General features: G+C 53.9%; 1 protein-coding gene across 1 annotated transcript; it reads right to left on the bottom strand.

Moving 5' to 3' along the window:
* Positions 1-1,365: 1,365 nt before the first annotated feature.
* RSPH1 (radial spoke head component 1) lies at positions 1,366-20,344 on the bottom strand. The gene is made up of 9 exons (XM_039245413.1): positions 20,172-20,344; positions 17,383-17,496; positions 17,171-17,276; positions 11,195-11,285; positions 10,578-10,713; positions 6,876-6,947; positions 4,811-4,973; positions 3,468-3,623; positions 1,366-1,569 (listed from the first exon to the last, which is right to left on the bottom strand). The coding sequence occupies exons 1-9, from the start codon at positions 20,223-20,225 to the stop codon at positions 1,532-1,534; spliced, it is 930 nt and encodes a 309-aa protein (XP_039101344.1). The 5' UTR covers positions 20,226-20,344; the 3' UTR covers positions 1,366-1,531.
* Between the last annotated feature and the right edge of the window lie 709 nt (positions 20,345-21,053).

Below are 21,053 nucleotides of genomic sequence, written 5' to 3'. Positions count from 1 at the left end.
CAGTAACTCCCAGGTGTACTTAAGTTCTCCCTCGCTGCTCTGGAATAGCTTCCGGAAATACTCCTGCCACCCATTTGGGTGACTTGCCCAGCACTCTGACACGTAGGCATGGGGTCAAAGGTCAGGTCCCCATCTGCCCGTGTCCCATGGACCCCGCACCGAGTGTGTGGGAATGGAGGAATGGACGTTGAGGGGCACCAGGCACCAGTGTGTTGAAATTATTTCATCTACTGGATGCTTTCCAGTCAGGAACACGATGATGCACCACACACAATTTTCGGCGGACAGTAGGATCTATTGGACTGCCTGTTAGTAGCGCACAATCCAAGGTAGTTTCGTGAGCCAAGAGATGTGGGGTGTGAAGCTCAAAGCTCCAGACCATCAATGGCCAGGAATTATAAACCACGCTAACGGAAAAATGGTGATGACCTCGCCGATCTCCCTACAGGAAGATCGTAGGAGGAGCCAAGCACAGAGCATACGATGAATTTACACCGTATTCTGATAGTTTCCTAGACGTGCTATTTGTGGACTCACCAGTCTCTGAGTTGCTAATTTTCTTTTTTGAAATTTCTTATTCTAAAACAGTATCTGCCTGGATATAATTTTAGAATCGTAATGCTGTGTGCATTTTTGTGAAGAGGCTCGGACGCTGTGTTCATCATGCATTGTTCTTAAAGAGGCCCCCTTTTTCGGGGACCTGATGACCAGACACAGCGCGCAGTGCTGGGCACACCAGCTACGAAGGCCATTCTAGGGTGATGAAGACCCCACTCTCCTCCAGGGTTGGAGGAAGATGGATGTGGTTCATGGAGCTGGAGAAGACAGGACACGGGGGCTCCTCTGGGAGCTCAGGACTTCATGGCAGTGCCGGGCGGCCAGGAGGGGCCAGGACAGTGACAGCGTGTCCTAGACGTCAGCCCCTGGCCCACCAGAGGACCGTAAGAGTTGGCACCATAGGCCAGAGCCACACCTTTGGGCAGCCCCGCCCTTCAACCACCTGCAGGGACCCCTGAAACCCACACTGGGATGCTGGAGCGACAGGGTGGCCAGGAGCCTCCCCTCCAGTGGTAGCCGGCGGTTTCTTGCTCAAGCCCAGAGTCTGATCATCCTGCTGTGTTCTGTGAGCGTTGCACATGGAGTTATTTTCTAGGGGTCTTCCTAGCTTTCTTGAGAAGGACCTGAGAGAGAAGCTTCGGTAAATAGTTACTCCACGAGCTCGGCCAGGAGGCCACTGCCATGATCCATCTTCTGCGGAGTCTGGATCGTGGGACCCCTTTCTCTATCCCAGGAGAAAACAGCACTGAACCAAGAGCAGAATAACCTGGCGGCTTCTGGTTTAAAGAAATGGGAAGCAGAAGGCTCTTCCATAAACAAAGGATGAGGAAGAAATTTATTGCTATTGTTGCTATACTGCACGATGTAAACAGCAAGTAAGAAAGACAGACAGCCTCGCGCCAGCTGGCCGGGGGTCAGCGTGTCTGTGATTGGTTCTCCCCTTCGTCCCGCTTGCTTCTGGCTCCGACCGCTCTCACTGCTTACTTTCGTCGTCTTCAAAATTAGCATTTTCTGGGGGGTGCGGGGACAAAGAAACATGAGTATGTCCCACATTCTCTTTTTCTATTTTGAAATTCTGTGTGCTAACAGGTCTTTTGCAATGAATAATATCATAAAGATTAAGCATTTATCAGGCAAAAAAAAAAAAAAAAAAAGGAATGTTCAACGTTATCTTATACAGACTTTTGCGGGTTTTCTTTGGTACCAGTCACAAACTAGGCAAAAGATGTGTCCAGGTTCATGCTAAGAACGTTCATGTGGGCCAGCATGAGCTCAGGGCCGTCCCCGCTGCCACATGCTGTCCATACTCAGCCAGCACCGCAAACAGGAGTCACTGTTTGGCCTTTGCATCAGTAAGAAAAGTGGAGACTCACTACCTTCTGGTGAGATGTTATCTTACATGTTTCAGGAAATCGAGAGTTACCTTGTTACAGGTTAACATCTCTTCTGAGATGTCACAAACAGAAAACTCTGTAACATCTCAGAAGAGTGAGCAGGGAGAGCCTCAGGCGTAATGTCAGAATCATGTCAAATCTCCAGTTTGGGTTCTTGTCATGAGATGCTTGCCTACTGGGCACACGCAGGCACATGCAGATGCTCACAGCACACACAGCAGTTACACGCAGGCACACGTAGGTGCACACAGCACACACACAGGCACATGCAGGTGCACACACACAGGCACATGCAGGGACACGCAGCAGGCACACACATAGGCACACGCAGGTGCACACAGCACCCAACAGGCACACACAGCAGGCACACGCAGGCACACGCAGGTGCACACAGCATGCAGCAGGCACACGCAGCAGGCACACACGCAGGCACACACAGCAGGCACACACGCAGGCACACACAGCAGGCACACACAGGGGCACACAGCACGCAGGAGGCACAGACGCAGGCACACACAGCAGGCACACGCAGGCACACGCAGGTGCACACAGCACGCAGCAGGCACACACACAGGCACACACACATGCACACACGCAGGCACACGCAGGCACACACGCAGGCGCACACAGCACACACACGGGCACACGCAGGCACATCACTGATTGTCCACTCACTTCCCGTCAGCCCCTGGTGCCTCTCAGCTCCCCCAGCCGGGCACCACGGTGTCCTCCCATCAGGGACGCTTGGTGTGACCCACAGCCTCCATGGATGGAGCCTCTCCATGCCGTTAAATACTCCACCTCCACGCGCGCAGCCTACTCCCCTCACACAGCTCGTGCATCTGGCCCACACACAGGAGGCAGGGGTCAAGTAAGAGGTCACCAGCTGCCCCTCGGCCACGGGCTGCCCAGCCGCCAGCGCGGGCCTGTCCGGGGCTGCTGGGAACTGGGAATCTCCGCCCACAAGAAGCCCGGCTCTGCGAGCGCCTGCCGCGTTTAGGTTGGAACCTGTTGTACAGGAGTTCATCATGTCAGGTACCTTCAAAGAACTCGGAAAGTGGGACGCCTGGGGGGCTCAGTCGGTTAAGTGTCCAACTTCGGCTCAGGTCATGATCTCACAGCTTGTGGGTTCGAGCCCCGCGTTGGGCTCTGTGCTGACAGATCAGAGCCTGGAGCCTGGAGCTGCTTCAGATTCTGTGTCTCCCTCTCTCTCTGACCCTCCCCTTCTCACACTATCTCTCTCTCAAAAATAAATAAAACATAAAAAAAAAAAACTCGGAAAGTTATTTGCTCTTAATTTGCAACAGAAACAGACCACAGCACGGGGCCCTGGCCCTCCAACCACTGGCCGGGGCACGCTGTCCCCCCGCTGCCCCCCCTCCCGCCGCCCCAACAGGCCCACCTTGAATCAGACCCAGGAAATTGGGTTTGAAGAAGAGTCCTCTCTGAACTTCCGGGTGGCGCCCACAGCTCTCGGAAGAGCTTCAGAGATTCGGGGAATCCCGAGGTGCTCACCCTGGTCGGCGGTGTCGTATCGAAGCTCCTCGCGGCCATTTTCACGCCCCTCCTCCCTGGCGGCGTCTCCGTCGTCTTCCCCCAGCCTCATGAAGTCCGTCTCCCCCTCGGGAGTGTCCAGCAGAGCCTGGCCGTCCTCCGCTGGCTCCCCGCCGCCTGGGATGCAGCCACGAAGACCCTGTCACGTGGGCTGCAGGCCCGTCTCAGGTGGCCCCTGCTGACAAGGGCGCCCGCCACCCCTCGGGGACCCCCCCAGCCCGCCCGAAGTCACCCAGCCCAGCCTGCATCTGGAGCGCCTGCCCCCTCCTGGCGAGGGGTTCGGGTGGGGCAGCTCTGTCCCCGGGTCCCAGCGCTGACCCGCAACACTTTGATGAAGTCGGGGAGCAGTGCTCTCCGAGGGGAGGGAACACACGGAGACCAGAGAGCTGAGGCCTGACCCCCACGTGCCCGGGGCTGCACCTCCACCCTGACCCCCCAGCCATCGGGACCCCCACACATCAGTGCTGCTGACCCCCAGCCATCAGGACCCCCACACGTCAGTGCCGCTGACCCCCCAGCCATAGGGAACCCCCCAGCCATAGGGACCCCCGCAGCCATAGGGACCCCCAGCCATAGGGACACCCTAGCCATAGGGACCCTGGCAAGTCCGCGCCCCTGAACCCCCNCCCCAGCCATCGGGACCCCCACACATCAGTGCTGCTGACCCCCAGCCATCGGGACCCCCACACGTCAGTGCCGCTGACCCCCCAGCCATAGGGAACCCCCCAGCCATAGGGACACCCCGCAGCCATAGGGACACCCCAGCCATAGGGACCCCCGCAGCCATAGGGACCCCCAGCCATAGGGACACCCTAGCCATAGGGACCCTGGCAAGTCCGCGCCCCTGAACCCCCTACCGTTCAGACCCTGGCACGTTAGTATAATTACACTTAGGCCAGTTTGGGTTTGGGTTTCAATCACTTGCAACGCAAGGACCCTTGCCAGGGGTCACCTTCTCCAACGACCCACGGCGGCGTGGCTACTTGTCAGGAAGACCCCCAGGCCGGTCACAGAGGCCACAACCTCCTCAGGAAGGACTTGCCGCCCCGCTGCTCTCGGATCTGCCCGAGCCCCTGCCCGTGGCCTGTCGCTGACCAAGGGGGTGGCTCCTAACCGCAGGGCTTTCCCGTGGAGCCAGTCGCGTTGTCCTTCCAGCCGGTCGCTGCCTCTGCTCCTTCCCCCCCCCCCCCGGGAGGTTCCGGCCCCTGACAACACCCTGCACATGAAACCAGCCGAGTCTGATCCCCAGGGCCCCGCCGGCCGCCGGCCCACAGAGGGGAGGCGCCCTCCCCCGCACCCCGTACCCTCGGTTCCCGGGGCCTCCTCCTGGCCCGCCCCGTCCGCAGGCAGCTGCTCCTCGGGGAGGGTCGGCGTCCACAGAGCCAGTTCTGTGATTTTGGTGGCCTTCCATTTTGGGGTGACGGCCATCACCGTCACCTCCTCCTCCTCCTCCTCTTCTCCTCTATCCTATTTTAGGTTTAAAAATGTAAAATTACCATGTGAACTCGCTGTGGGATGTTCATAGTGAGGGGCATTCGGGCGTTGTCCCTGGGCGGCTCTGTGGTCGGCCTGACAGCCCGCCGTCCCCGGCGTGATCTGGGCTTGAGGGCGGGTCTGGGGGGCCCCACGCATTCCGAGAACAGCTCCCAGAGCCAACATCCCCACCCTCCTGGAGCAGCTGGGAAGCGGCCCAGACCCGGGGAGCCTTCCCGTACTCTCGGCCACACCGTCCGGCGCTCAGGTCCCTTATGTGTGACAAGGCAGCTCGGCTGTAAGAAAAGGGCAGCCAGGGTCCTAAGATGACCATAAACCATGGAAGGGCTTAGCCATTGAAAGCTCTAGAATCAGGGATTCTGGGGGGGGAATGGAATTCCGCGAAAGCAGAGCGAGAGTCGATCACCTCTAACCGTGGGACCTCTCGTAAGAGCGTGTAATCCCGACACTGGTCAGCGGCCGGCATGTGCACACCCGGCCAAGCCACCAGCTCCTCCCCAGCTTCGCAGCCATCACGAAATTCCAAAGATCTGAGTATCAGCCCACAAGTGTGGAAAGCGTCCCTGTCACAGAGAGGAGCGTGCCTATGACAAAGAGTGGCAGACACCTGCCTACTACTTCCGCGGAGTCACTCAGAGTAGAGGGGTTGGTCTCAAAACTTCTGTGCTCCGTCCCCCACGGCATGTGGCCAGGGGACGTGCCCCAGCATCAGCGGAGGAGCCGTGAAGACGCAGCTCAGAGCGGCTGCACCTGGGCGTCAGGGCGGGGCCGGGTCACCCGAGTCACTCCCAGGCGAGGCCCATGCTGCGGGCCCGGGACGAGCCCGCCGGGTCGTGTCCTGCACGCACCGTGACACTCAGGTTTCTCCGCTTTGTCACAGCCCCAGTCACCGTCCCAGAAAGCATAGGGCGCTTGGACACGGGCTTGTCCCTGGGCAGGAGCAGCCTGGGGGCCCGTGGCTTCATCTCTCCCCCTTAGCGGCATCATGCCCTTCCTGCTTTCCCCTCTGCATCCTGAGGCCCTGACCCCTAAGAACTTCTCCCTGGACCCACGAAAACCCACTACTCTGCTGGTTTAGTGTTTATTGCTTCACAAATCAAAATAACTGTGCAGCCACTCATGAGACCATAAAGGCCAGTTTCGGGGGGCAGTGGGGGCAGGGTAATGAGTTCCACCGACGGGTTCCTCCAGGAAGAAGGTACGAGGCTTCCAGCCCCGGGCGAGCCCAGCAAGCCCTCGCCATGTCACTGTCGTGATCTAACAACACAGCAATTAACTGTGTTCACACTTCTTGACCACGGGGCGGGGGGGAGGGTGGGGCTCTGTGTGGACTTAAATGCAGGGGGCTGTGTCCCGTGGGGGCGACAAATTCCTCTCCTTGCTGGTAGGCACCTCGGCTTCTGGGAGCCCCTCTCGCTCAGATGACCCGACCTGGGATCCAGGTGAAACGATGCTGGGGCGTGGGGAGGGGGCTGTTTTGTAGAAACATGGTCGAACTTCTTGGCATTAACCAGGGAAAACCCAGGTCGTGTTAGCGTTACTGTGAGTACCGGAGACGAACAAATGGACAAAAACGCTGGAGGGGTTTGGGGGGACCGCAGCCACCCGTTCCAGGCATCACCTCTGGAGCCCGATGCCGTCCACAGCCCCCCAACTCGGGGCCAGCCAGCTCCTCCTGACAGAGCTCTGTGCAGTGATACCACTCAGTCCTGGCAATTCGGGTCTAAACCAAAGCCAGCAGAGAAGGAGATGGACGGCGTGAAGGACGCGGACGGCTGGCCCCACTCCCATCCAGCCTGGTCGGGTCCTTGGTCCATGGCCCGGGCCAGCTCTGTCGCCCTCGGATATAGAAATGAGATGCAGTCAGCCACGTACCGTTTCTGTCAGATGGTACTCCCCGTGCTGTTCACATCCGATATCGAACACGTACTTTCCCGGCCCGATGGGCTACGAGCAAAGGGAAAGGGAGAATGTCTCACTCAGTGTTCACCACCACCCAACGCCGAGCGGACGTGCTGCGGAAACGCCCCCTCGCACCCCCCGGAAAACCTGCCCTAAGTCACGTAGCAGGAAGTCCAATGCGGGTCAAAGAAAGCCTTTATGAACTCACAGCTAATGGAATTGCCAAGTATAGGACCTGTCAGTTTGGTACTTAAAGTTTCGTTTTATCTTTATGAAAATCATGAATTTCTTACAAAAATTTCGCCGAGCTGACGCCCACAGGCAAACCAGCTAGAGACAGATGCACTGGTAATACTGCGATCATCTTTACAAACTTAGCGCCAGATTTTTCGACATAAAAATTGGATCAGAAACGAATCGCCTATTTACAACTCTTCTTCCATAACCCATTGTCAACCTGGTATTTTCTTTAAGAATTATTAAGAGGCTCCTGGGTGGCTCAGTCGGTCAAGCATCTGACTTCGGCTCAGGTCATGTTCTCACAGTTCGTGGGTTCGAGCCCTGCGTCGGGCTCTGAGCTGACAGCTCAGAACCTGGAGCCTGTTTCAGATTCTGTGTCTCCCTCTCTCTCTCTCTGCCCCTCCCCTGCTCACGCTCTGTCTTTTTCTCTCAAAAATAAATAAACATTAAAAATTATTTTAAAAAAGAATTATTATAACCTATTTCATCCATGTACTACTGCTAATACTTGGTGTGCTGATACTATCCTTGGCCAAAGGCCATCGCAGGAAACATGTGCGAGGTCACATCTTATATCCACTCTTGACATTTCTCTCGGGGAAGTTGTCAGAAGTGGAATTTCTGGGCAGCAGCACACGCACACACTCACACACATACACTGTGTACATATTTACACACAAAAGATGTAGACGCACATTTCTTTAAATATATTGACCAGAATGAGGCTCCAATAATATCCCTTTCACAGTAGCACTTAAGAGCTCCTTGTCAAACTCTTGTTTTTTTCCTGGGCATTAACATTTTGTTCTATCTTTACTTTTTTTTAACATATAAAAACCGGATCGCATCATGAAGTCACATCTTTAAGCTATCAGTAGGGTTGAATTTTTTTCAACATTTTGTACCATTTAAATCACATTGATGGAAATAAGTGCTATGTATTTATATTAATGTTGCGAATACTCTAACCTATTGGCCGTGTATCTCTTCAATTTTCTTTACAGTGCATTCTAATCAATAGGGGGTTATTTTTATCAACCAGATCTACTGGGTTTTCCTTTCTACTTCTGTATAGAGAGTCCTCTTTCCTCATTTCAAAGATAATAAACATTCGCCTATTTTTTTTCTATCTGTGACTTTGTTCATGCCTAAACCTTTCTTCCTATTCTCACGTGTCTTCATCCAATGCTGAAGGAGGAACCCTGATCCCCCCCCCCCCCGCCCCCGAAGGTTATCAAGTCCTCCTGGGACCATTTTTTCACTTCTCTCCATCAGGTCCTCACGGACTTGAAAATGACGCCCTTTTCAAGTTACCGTCTGCACTTGAATCTGCCCCTCGACTCTAATCCACGTCACTGATCTCTATTTCTCCATCCTGCTATCTCGGTTTTATTTACCACAGATTTAAATTTGTTTTAACAATTTGCCGGCGAGGATTTGAACAGGTCATTCTCTGAGGAAAAGTCAAACCAGTAGCAAAAGTGTGTAAGGATGCTGGACCTCACTAGGAATCGGGGAAAAGCGCGTTAAAACAACGCGATAGTATTTTTTTACCCATCGGGTTTGCAAAGAAGTTAAAGGCTGCTGTTGGCAGGAGTGCAAACTGGCACAGCTTGCCAGGGAAGTTGCCAGCACTGATCACAATTTAAAATGCCAATATTTGTAAACTCAGCGATTGCGGGGTCTGACCTACACAGATATCCCCAAATGCGCAAACGTGTATGTTTTCGTGTCCTGATACGCCATCCCACGTATGTAAGGACAGCCCTCGAGCCAGATGTGAGTGTGTGCACGTGGGCTGCACAGAAAGACGTAGGGGGTGGTCACACGGCCCTGGGAGAAGAAGCAGGGGGGAGAAGGGAGGGCTGGAGGCTGGAGTTCAGGTGGGTGGCAAAGGGCCACGTGTCTGCAATGGACAGCTGACCCTTCAATAACACGGGTTTGGACCGTGCGAGTCCACTCGTATGCAGATATTTTTCAATAAATACAATATGGTGCTGTAAGTGTATTTTCTCTTCCTTTTTCTTAATAACATGTCCTTTCCTCTAGCTCACCGTATTGTAAGAATACAGTGTGTAATACCTACCACATACAAAGTGTGTGTTAATCGACTATTTATGTCACTGGTATGGCATCCAGCTGAAACCAGGCTATTAGTAGTTTGGGGAGAGTCAAAAGCTATCTATGGATCTTCCACTGTGTGGGGGTCAGCGCCCCTGACCACACACCATTCAAGGGTCGGCTGAACGTGTGTGTTACTAGCAAACTTTCACTACCTTGCAGAACAAAGCTCCTGTTCTCCAGGTTAGTCCTGGCTCCCTGCAGTCACCAACTCTTCCTGAGTAACTTCTGTCAACCTCTCTTTCCTCCACATACCTTCCCATGCCAAAAAGTATCCCATGCGAATTTTACTGGGAATTACATATGCAGCATATATATTTGGGGGAAAATGTGCTGTTTTATAAACACTTAAAAGTAGAATCTGGGGGCTCCTGGGTGGCTCAGTCAGTTAAGCGTCCGACTTTGGCTCAGGTCATGATCTCACGGTTCATGGGTTCCAGCCCCACATCGGGATCTGTGCTGACAGCTCAGAGCCTGGAGCCCGTTTCGGATTCTGTGTCTCCCTCTCTCTCTGACCCTCCCCTGCTCATGCTACATCTCTCAAAAATGAATAAACATTTAAAAAAATTTTTTTAATAAAAAAAAAGTAAAGTCTGTAATTAGGGCATGAATTCTATGGAAACGAAAACGGTTTTAAGAGAGTCTGAGGCAACTCATTTAAATCAGTTAAATATTCCCCGCGTCAACTTCTAACACCTTTCATTTGCTCGGGAAACTCTTCCTTCAGGGAAAGTCTCTGCCCAACGCCTGCTCAAAGCCACGAATGATGTCAGCGGGGTGGGTGCTAAGTTATCGGGGGTTTCTCTGCATCCCCACCAGCCTCGGGCAAGACCACAGAGCCCTGCAGACAGAAACGACCAGTCATGAGCACGGCAGACTGGACAGCGTCACACCTGAGGCCACGCCCAGGGTGGGTGGGCTAGTCTGCAGAAAGGAAGCTGCCTCCCCAGGGCCCCGGCCCCGGGCCTCCCAGGGCAAAGAAAGTCAAAACACCCACATGCTCAACCACAGGGAATGTTCCATGTCTGATCTACCCATGACGGGGAGCATATATGAGAGGGAGGAGGATATTATAACGATTGGACGGATCACTGCTGGGGGAGTGTGAGGACTTCCCTCTCTACTCTGCCCCCGTCCACACTGCCCTCCGTAGTCATCAGAGGCTGGGGAAGGGGTAGAGCTGCCCACTTCCTGTATTTGGAGGGAGCGGGAGGATTCCTGGTTTTCAGTGTCCTTCCTTCACATAGTTACACAGACGGGGGGCAGGAGGCTAGTGTGTGTGTGATCAGCACACGGTGCCGCTCATTGACTTACGTTTTTGTTCAAGAACTTGCCCTGGTACCTGTGGTTCAGGTGGATGAGCTCGGCCGCACCCTCCTGCTGTCCGCTCACCCAGGTACCTACATACTTACTGCCCGTCTCTGCGTAGAAGTAGGTGCCTTGCCCGTGCCTGGTGAAGACAGAGCGCACAATTTATTTTGTTCCGACATCGTGAAAGCCCGCCCAGGTTTCTAAGACAGACATTGAAGTCGGACGTGGCCTATATTTGGCTTCTCTGCCTGCGCCCCGTCAAAGCAGGCTCTGGCCCTGTGTGCCCACGCGTGGGAGGGGTGTCACCTCCTGGACGGCGAGGACCTTCCCTCAAGTCCGCCGCTTCACGCTGGGAAGACGCAGCGCTCCCCGGAGCTGTGGCTCTGTCCCCAGGAGGGTTCTTCTGTGCCCTCCTTGTCCCCAGGGCTCTCGAGTGAAAGACCACATGTCTGGCGCCCGCCCCGGAATGTGTCACCTGGCGTGCCCACCTTAAAGCCGTGAAGGGTTTGAACTGCCTGGCAAGAGCTGGCTAACGGGCTTTGGTCGTGACCCTGCTTCTTACTAAGGCGTCATCACGTTCTCATTACGTAAGTCGGACTACAGAGCTGGGGGAGGCGCACCTCTGGTGAGCAAACCACTCTCCCGTGTACGTGTCGTTGTTGACATAGTAGTACACGCCGTGGCCGTGTCTGTGGTCATCCATCCACTCCCCTGCAAGGGACGACACAAAAGCAGACCGGCTGAGAAGGGAAGGACAGCCTCACCCGCTGCCACCTTCACCTCCCACTGTGACGCCCCGCTGCCCCTTGCCCCTCCGGCTGGACGGCGTGGTTAAGGGAAGTGGAGTCAGGGTCTCACTGCGTGCAGGCCTGGGCAGGTGCACCCACGTGGGCCATGGCCACCTGTGCGCGCCGACAGCAGGTATCACAGTCGCTCAGTGGCGCGGCCGGGATTCAAACCAGGGTTTGGTCCGCCCGGCCCCCAGCAGTCCCAGCTCCACCCTCCCTCTGCCTGCACGGGTTCACCGATCCAGCAACAACCCTCTGGTGCCATTCTCCACCTCCTTCCTTATCAAGCTCCAGCACCCCCTCCGAGCCTGGGCGTGCGGGCGCCCCGCCTGTGGGCCAGCTCCCTGCAAGGTAACGCCACCCCTTTGCCAACCAGTGTCTGTGCAAGGACTCTTCCATCGCTAATTGTCCTTGCCGACTCACCTCCGTGCAGGCTCCTGCCTATTTCCTGCTGACTTGGTAAGAAATACTGGAATTGGCAAAGATAGCATAAAATTCGCAAGACCCCTGCCGGAATGACCGCAGCGGAGTAGTTAGTGAATGTTGCCAATTCTTGAAGATTGATTCCTGCCCTGGGAAATTCACAACGTCCTCAAACGTTCATCCTTCCAGCCCACGGATGAAAGAAACCTAACAGAGATTTCCAAAGTCGACAAGTATCCTGAAGACTCACTCGACATTGCTAGTGACAAGTTAAGCTCAGTGACTCTTCTCTAGACAGTGAATACTTTTTTCAGAAAGCTAATTTTTATCGATTTTTGATCAAAGACAGGACATAGAATTCTCTATTTTCTCTTTAGAAAATGTTATTACAAAATTGTTGTCAGATAGACATTCCGTTGTTTGCTAGAAAAGTAAGGAAAAGGCATGCTACAGGCACAGCAGACATGAACTTGAGAAATGGGAAGCCTCTTGCACTGTTGGTGGGAACACAAACTGGTGCAGCCCCTCTGGAAAACAGGGTGGAGGTTCCTCAAAAAATTCACACTAGATCCACCCTATGACCCAGCAATAGCACTGCTAGGCATTTATCCAAAGGATAGAGGGGTGCTGATGCACAGGGGCACATGGACCCCAATGTTCATAGCAGCACTCTCAACAATAGCCAACACATGGAAAGAGCCTCAGTGGCCATCAACGGACGAATGGATCAAGAAGATGTGGTTTATCTATACGATGGAATACTCCATGGCAATGAGAAAGAATGACATCTGGCCTGTGTAGCAACATGGATGGACCTTGAGGGTGTTATGCTGAGTGAAATAAGTCAGACAGAGAAGGACAGATACCATATGTTTGCACATATAGGAGGATTAGGAGGAACTTAACGGAGGACCGTGGGGGAGAAGAAGGGGGGAAATGGTGGGGGAGGGGGGGAGGCAAACCATGAGAGACTCTTGAATGCTGAGAACACACTGAGGGCAGATGGGTGTGGGGGGAGGGGAAGGGGGTGATGGGCATGGAGGGCACTTGTGGGGATGAGCACTGGGTGTTGTATGTAAGCCAATTTAACAATAAATTATATTAAAAGAATAACAATAGTAAATAAAAATTATAAAATAAAAGCTAAATAAAAATTAAAAATTCATATATTACTTCCTCAGATTTTATAATGTTCACAGCATTTAAAATTTTTTAACTTATTTTGATTTCTCATTACAAATAAAAATTCACTTTTATGCCAATTTTATGTTCTTTTTTTTTAATGTTTTATTTATTTCTAGGAGACAGAGAGAGAGACAGCGTGAGCAGGGGAGGGTCAGAGAGAGAGGGAGTCACAGACTGAAACAGGCTCCAGGCTCTGAGCTGGCAGTCAGCACAGGGCCCGACGTGGGGCTCGAACCCACGAACCGTGAGATCATGACCTAAGCGAAAGTCGGACGCTTGACCGACTAAGCCACCCAGGCTCCCCTTATGTTCTTTTTCTTAAATTTAGCCCTCAAAACTTGTATAAGCTTCTGAACTACAGGAAAACTGGACCTGCTTCCACACGAAGAGGAAGAATTCACATGCCTCGAATATGTCGATCGTCCGACAAATACGTGTTTGCACGAATAAACCCCACATTCACCACCACCAACAGCAAATCTACATGCGGAACTTGGATGCGTTTTCTCTGTCCATCCCACAGGCCCTGAGACTCTGTGAGATGGACCAGCTGCTGTACTAGCAACAGAGCCCGTCGGGGAGGGCCTGTCCCTTCTGGGCAGGAGGCAGACACCGGAGAGCAGCAGAAAGAACCGTGCTTTCGGGAAGCAGCCACCAGGCTCAGGAACCACACGAGCAGAAGGAATGGAGGATCCTGAGACTGAAATAATTCAGTAGACACGGGGGCTTGCACGTAACATAGCCATGAGGATAGACAGAGTGTGCAGAAGTCTCAGAGGACTTGTCCGGATTTTTTTTTTTTAATTTTTAAGTTATTTATTTTTTGAGAGAGAGCATGAACAGGGGAGGAGCAGACAGAAAGGGAGGGAGAGAATCCCAAGCAGGCTCCACGCTGTAAGCACAGAGCCTGACACGGGGCTCGAACTTACAAACCGTGAGATCATGTCCTGAGCAGAAATCAAGAGTCAGACGCTTAACCTGAGTCACCCAGGCATCTGCACTTGGCTGAGTTTTTAAGGGACAATTGTGTCCTTGTAAATCACCAGTTTAAAAGATGAAGGAAGGGGGCGCCTGGGTGGCTCAGTCGGTTAAGCATCCGACTTCAGCTTGGTTCATGATCACACAGTTCGTGGGTTCAAGCCCCATATTGGGCTCTGTGCTGACAGCTCAGAACCTAGAGCTGCTTCTGATTCTGTCTCCCTCCCTCTCTCTCTGCCCTTTCCCTTCTTGCACTCTGTTTCTCAAAAACAAACATTGAAGAAAATATTTTAATAAAATAAAATAAAATGGGGAAAGAAGAAGCAGGAAGAGGAGGCGGGCAGACGTGTAGCCCACACCAATTTCTGTGATGTAAGAATCCGGCTGTGGCCAAGGTTGGGCCATGCACGGAGCGGGGGACGCGTGTGCAGCGCTGGCTTGTGTGAGCGCTCAAGGACTCACTGCGCACGGCCCCGGGCCAAGACCTTCTTCAGTTTCTTCCCAGCAAAAGACCACAACTGACAAGCAATTCCTGCCTTTTCTCCTGGCCCTGAGGGCCAGTCTCCAGGGCAGCGTGGCAAGAAATGTGTATTAAACACTTTACAGGCAATGTTCAAGAAGAGAATTAACTTGCAAACCAAATTTCAAGTCAGTGAGATCTGGTGAGGAAGCTTGTTATATAAAGTCCCAGTTTAGGGGCACGTGGGTGTTCGACCCTTGATTTCGGCTCAGGTCATGATCTCACGGTTTGTGGGTTTGAGTCCTGAGTCAGGATCTGTGCTGACAGCTCAGAGCCTGGAGCTGCTTCCAATTCTGTGTCTCCCTCTCTCTCTGCCCCGCCCCAGCTCGCACTCTGTTTCTCTCTGTCTCTCAAAACTAAATAAGCATTTAAAAAATTTTTTTTAACTTAAAAAAAGTTTTTTAAGGTCCTAGTTTACCCATTGGGGACCCAGCCCCGCTGACAGTGACCCGGCCTCAGTAAACGGCGCAGAGGGAAGGAGCTAAGGAAGGGAAGGGTGGCTCCTGGAGCGCGTCCTTCACACCCTGACGCAGGCTCCCTTGCAGGCCACTGAGAAACTGCATTGCTGTTTGTTGGTTTACGTGTGCACCTTGCGTCTTAAAGCTTTTCTACCCCAGATCCTGTGCTTCCCATCATTCCCGATCTTGTCAGCTGGAGTTTTCCCAGCTGCCTTTCTGCTCCAGGGAAATCTCCACGGCTGGCTGGCTGGCTGGTGGCCCGGGTCGGGCTGGTCTCCCCTCCGGGAGCACATCGTTCCTGTTCCGAAGCTCTCCGTATGCGCCCACCCTGCCACCACGCTGGGGGGCCCCTGGTCTGGAGCTCTGGAGATTGGAGACCATTTAAGACAAAAACGCCCTTCCAAGGACTTCACCCCCATCTGAAATGTGGCCCCGTCACGGCCTCCCGCGCTGGCTGCGTCCACTGCCAGGTCCCCTGCACGGAGGAGGGCCCGGAGCTGACCCTGGTGGTGAGTCACTCTGGTGGAGCCCCCGCCAACTGGCGCCTGCAGTGGCCAGTTTGTTTGGATGTGTAATAACCAACACACGTGTTTACAGGGACAGCACCGCAACCCAGAGACGTCATGCTCATGGCCCAAGGCTGCACAGCGGCGCTGGAATGAAAATCCGGGTTTCTCTGGCTCCAACCTCATGCTCTCTTCCACAGGCCTCCCAACGGCCACGCGTCCTGTCTTCTCCCGGCTCCTGCCACACGAGAGCTTCCAGAAACCTGACCTCAAGTCATCGTGCCGTTTCTCTGCAACTTCATTACTAAACACCTTCACCTTCATTTGCTCCTTGAGCACAGAAGCAGCACCAGCGCTGGAGACGGGAGCCCCTGCTCTTTCCCACGCCCTCACCGCCCCCCCCCCCACTTCACGGTCTGTCCAGGTGGTCCAGATGCCCCTCCAAAGTCTGGCACCCACTCACCCCTCCAACCCCGTCCCCTGCTCCGCCAAGCACCCCTGCCTCCCAGCCTCTGCTCACGTGGTCCCACAAACCGGGAGCGTCCACTCGTGCCTGGGCCCCCAGCAGGCCCGGCTCAGCATCTGCGAGACCGGAAATGCACCCATACCCGGGGCCGAGGCTGAGCACACTCGCTAGCCTGCGGGAACCCACTCCGTGTCCCTCAGGACGGCAGTCAGCCAACGCCCAGGCATGACGAATCACAGCCTTTGTGACCGGAAGGTTGCCCGCTCCCTGAGCTAAGATTAATGTTGCAGCTTCTGACCTCGGAGAAGAAATCTCTGAGTGGTGACCACACCCTGCACCCTTTAAGAGACAAAGCCACATGGAGACACAAAAACGCACAGCTGCTTCCAAAGAAGTTCACGTTAAAAACTCCTTCCATCTCTTACTCTGAGTCTCTTTTTTATGTATTTATGTGTTGCTCCACATGCATTAACATCCACACGAGAATAAAACATGACAGCAATGAGATTAGGTTCATAATGGTTGGGAAAGAATTCAATCAAACCCTATAAATTAAATTGTTGAAAGTTGATTTCAAAAGCAGATGGTGCTCCTCCTGGAATAAGCCCTCCAAGAAAGAGGAAACGGACAGAAACCCCCCCTCCGACGGGGAGGCATTAGCACCGTCACCTGGGTCTCAGACACGGGCAGAATGGCTGCCTTAGATTTCCTGGGCTCTGTCTTCATTCAGCAACAGGGGAGGACTGGTGTGGCTCGCACCCGGGGGACATGTCATCCCCACTGGGAGGTGACGCCACCTCCCAGGCCGCCACATACTGAGCACTCGCCACCTGTCGGGTGCCGTCTGAGCGTTCCCACAGGGGCAGCTCATGAATCAAGCCTTTCTGGTTTCTGTGTCAGCCCTGTGAACAGAGGAGCACAACTTGTGTTTGTTGAGTGACTGACTGACCTGGAGAACTTTAAGCCCTCTCCTACCACTCAAGATCCACAGACAAGTTCAATTCCCTGAGGAGACCTCTACAGTACAAACATCTGCTTTGAGAGCCCATTTTACCTTCAAATCTTTTTTTAATGTTTTTATGTATTTTTGAGAAAGAGAGAGATGGAGCATGAGCAGGGGAGGGGCAGAGAGAGAGGGAGACATAGAATCCAAAGCAGCTCCAGGCTCTGAGCTGTCAGCACAGAGCCTGATGCAGGGTTCAGACTCGAGAACCCTAGATCATGACCTGAGCCGAAGTCAGACACTTAACTGAGCCACCCGGCGCCCCTTACCTTCATATCTTGATCCGTCTGGGTATATGAAAGTGCCATGGCCATGTTTTTTATTTTTAACGTATTCTCCAATGTATCGAGCGCCGTTTTTAAATTTGTAGATCCCCTAAAACACGTTGGTTACATAATTCATATCATTCCTGAATTTAATACTCACCCATAGAATATCCACTAGATAGAGATAAGTACCCACTCACGCCACCAGTTCTGACCTGGCCATGCCTTTTACCATGCTGGTAGCTCCCTTCATACGTGTCCCCGTTGGGCAGCCTTGCTCTCCCGTGTCCGTGCCGTTCGCCAACCTCGTTCCGGTCCCCTTCATACTCCTGGGCAGAAGAAACGAGGACCATCACACCTACTATGTATTCACCACTAACGATATATTAAACATTTTGTAAGTAGCTTGTCATTGAATCTCTCCCAATCCTCAGCCCCATCATACAGGTGAGGTAGGTAACAGCCCCTGGGCGCAACGGGGCATTTGTCCAAGGTGACACACCTAGAACCTGTCGCTGGTGGAAACCTCACTCTCTCCCTGCAACTTCTGAGCTTGTAAGGTATCATGCTAATCCTTAACACTACAAACAAAACTCCAGGTGTTCCAAATTGCATTCTTTATGGAAACATGTTTGAAATAACATATGTAGGTGGAATTGTTCCTGAGCCACACAGGCCCCTCCCTGTGGCTTCCTCCAATAATCCAGGACTTAAAATGCAAAGACAACTCTTGCTTCAAGTGATTCCCTGGGCTTTTGAGGTCTCAGGAGGCACCAGTGGGAGAGGAAGCAGCCAGGGGGAACGCAGGAGGAAATAGGGCTCAGCTGTCACAAGTGTCCCTAACTCCACTTAGTTTATCTCCTTACCAAGTGTGAACTCCTTATCAAGAGACTTGAACTTCACTCATATACTCATATGAAATAATTACATATCTTGAAAGTAAACCAATAAAAAAAATGTTAACACAAGTGTGCAATATACCTGTTTCCTCTGACTCTGCATAAAATAAACCTTCCTCCACACTTAACCATGAGTGCAGAGTGCCCATAACAGATAGTAAAAGGGCCAAGGTACAGAGGAATGATTTGACATAGATCTGCACCTGCAGGGATATTACAACACAAGTTCAAACACCCGACTGGGACTTCTGATGCAAGCACTGCTATAGATTCCCTTTCCCTGCATGATCCAGCTCAGAAATCCTTCCTCAGAATGGAAGGTAAAAATGCGTGATCTTAGGGGCACCTGGGTGGCTCAGTCGGTTAAGCCTCCAACTTCAGCTCAGGTCATGATCTCACGGTTTGTAAGTTCGAGCCCCGTGTTGGGCTCTGTGATGACAGCTCAGAGCCTGGAACCTGTTTCGGATTTTGTCTCTCTCTCTCTCTCTCTCTCTCCCCTGCTCACACACACACTCTCTCTCTCTAAAAAATAAATAAACTTAAAAAAAATTTAATGCATGACCTTACACATTTATTGCAGCGTTAGTCTAAATTCAAAATTTATAAAAGCTCCCCCCATCCCACTCAGAAGATCTCCCAGTGCACTCCTACTGAGCCACTGGGGTGGCTGAACAGGAGGGCAACCCTTTAAAATGACCCCAGCTGGGGCGCCTGGGTGGCTTAGTCGGTTAAGCGTCCGACTTTCGCTTAGGTCATGATCTCGCGGCTCGTGGGTTCGAGCCCCGCGTCGGGCTCTGTGCTGACTGCCAGCTCAGAGCCTGGAGCCTGTTTCAGTCTGTGACTCCCTCTCTCTCTGACCCTCCCCTGCTCACGCTGTCTCTCTCTCTCTCTCTCTCCTGGAAATAAATAAAACATTAAAAAATTTTAAATAAATAAATAAAATGACCCCAGCTGTGATTTAAGCTACAATGACGGGCACTAAAAAGTTATAAGTCAGCAGGGCTATTTGAGGAGACAGACTTGAAGTCTCCCTGGGCAGATGTGGTAGTTTGGGCTCCCCCAGAAGAAGACCCTGAACAAGCGATTTTTTCAAAGTGCTCACTGAGAAGCCAGTAAAGGGGAGGGGGAAATAGACATGAAGGAGGAGGCGGGACAGCATGGGGAGGTCAGGAGATGTCCCAGACTCGGCCTCCGTGCACAAGGACTCGGGAGTGTCAATCACTGTTATTCGTCCTGCTGTTTAGGGCCAGCACTGGCTGTCCAGACACCATGTAGACCCCTGGCACTTCTGGCTCTCCCACCTGGCCAGGCGGCCCCACGTGGTGCAGGCACTAGTCCTGGGCAGTAAATGGGGCAGAAGCTGAGAGTCAGACGCACCAAGCTAACCCACAGGGCTGCGCAGGCGCCAACACGTCCATCCCAGCAGAGATGCCAGGTTCTTCAGTTAGTTCTGAAACTATCCCGACGCTGTGCCCTGCGCGCGCACACACACACAGTGGCTGGGGTTCCCAACGTGTCAGCCAAGAAGCGGTCGCCCTCTGGGTTAGAGCGGCTAATCTGTGAACACGTGTACATAAAAGCACTTCGCTGGAGGTGCACCGCACGCCGCCTCTCTGCTGCCTGAGCCAGGGAGCAATGCCAGAGACTTGGGTCGGCTGCTACCACACTGAAGAAAGAGCCTGGCATTCCAGACCCACAGGAAGCCTTCGCTGAGCCCGAGACCTTCTGGGCATTTCTTGAAGGCTGCCAGGGAGCAGCTTGCCTTCATCATCCTTGACCGCGAGGGGCCAAGCTCCATCACAGAACAGCATTTCAAGTCGGGGTGACCCCCCCCCCCAACCCAAGGAGACTGCCTGGACTGACAGCAGGAAAGAGGCTTCCCGAGTCTTTGACTTGGAAATCTTTGCCTTTAACGGGAGGCGGGCTGGAGAGGGGAGGAGGCGGCGAGAAGGGCCGCGGCAAGAAGACGTCACCGCGTTTCACCTTTCGCCGCCAACTTCCAGGCCGCGCCAGCGCGTCCCTGTCCTTGGCCGGGCCGCCGGGGGGCTGTGGCCGGCCTCCTCCGGGGGTGCGTCTGGGGAGCCCCCCACCACCGGAGCTCTCACCCCAAGATCATTCTCTCCCTCCTCCTCCACCTCCTCCGAGCCCAGGTCCGACATGGCCTAGTCCCCGTCTGGGTCCTCGCCGCCACCAGCGCGTCCCCAGGAGGTAGGCACCGCTGCTCGCACCGCCGCGTCCGCCGTCGCCAAGGAGACGCGGCCAGTCCCGCCTCCCCACCGGCGCGGGCGGAGGGCGGGAAGCACGGGGCGGAGCCACTGGCAGCGTGCGGGTGCTGTCATAGCAACGGGAAGGGCACTTCGACCAATCGCCGCCCGGGAAGAGAGGGGGCGTGGTCTGAGGCGGGAAGGGGCGGAGCCAGTGGAAGCTCTCGGTGCTGTCATAGCAACGGGAGGGGCACCTCGACCAATCGCCGCCCGGGAAGAGGGAGGGGGCGGGGCTTGGGATGGGCTTGGTACCCACCAGCCTCCCTCCTGGACCCCGTGGGACAGGTCCCGGGACGCTTTAGCTGGAGGCTGGGTGATGCTGTACCGTGGAGCCACCTTTGACCAGGGCCCCAAAGAGTTGGTGCGCAAGGTGCACCGCGCCAGCTCTCAAGAGGGCCTCATCTCTGCCCGGCGCTGAGCACTGCCCCTTCCGACCCTTCCCCTGGGCTACTTGGGTCCCTCGGTGGGCCCTGCCCGCCCTTCCTCACCTATCTGGGCTCTTCTGGCCTTTTAACGTTGGCAGTCCACAGACATGTGCCCGCTGAGATCTTTTCTCACGTTTATAAACGTCTCCCGACGCAAGGAGTCAGTTCTAACCTCCAGGCAGAGACGCTTCCGCACTGATGCCCTTCAGGGTTTGACGTCCCATCTCCACCCCGAACGTGAGGGCAGTCCCCCTTAGACCCGAAGGAGGAGGGAACTTCAACACCATGTATGGCCTAC

Source organism: Hyaena hyaena, unplaced genomic scaffold (genome assembly GCF_003009895.1).
Source record: "Hyaena hyaena isolate Hyena2069 unplaced genomic scaffold, ASM300989v1 scaffold_254, whole genome shotgun sequence".
Classification (NCBI taxonomy): domain Eukaryota; kingdom Metazoa; phylum Chordata; class Mammalia; order Carnivora; family Hyaenidae; genus Hyaena; species Hyaena hyaena.
Note: the sequence above shows the minus strand (reverse complement) of the source record. Positions and strands in the feature narration are given on the sequence as shown.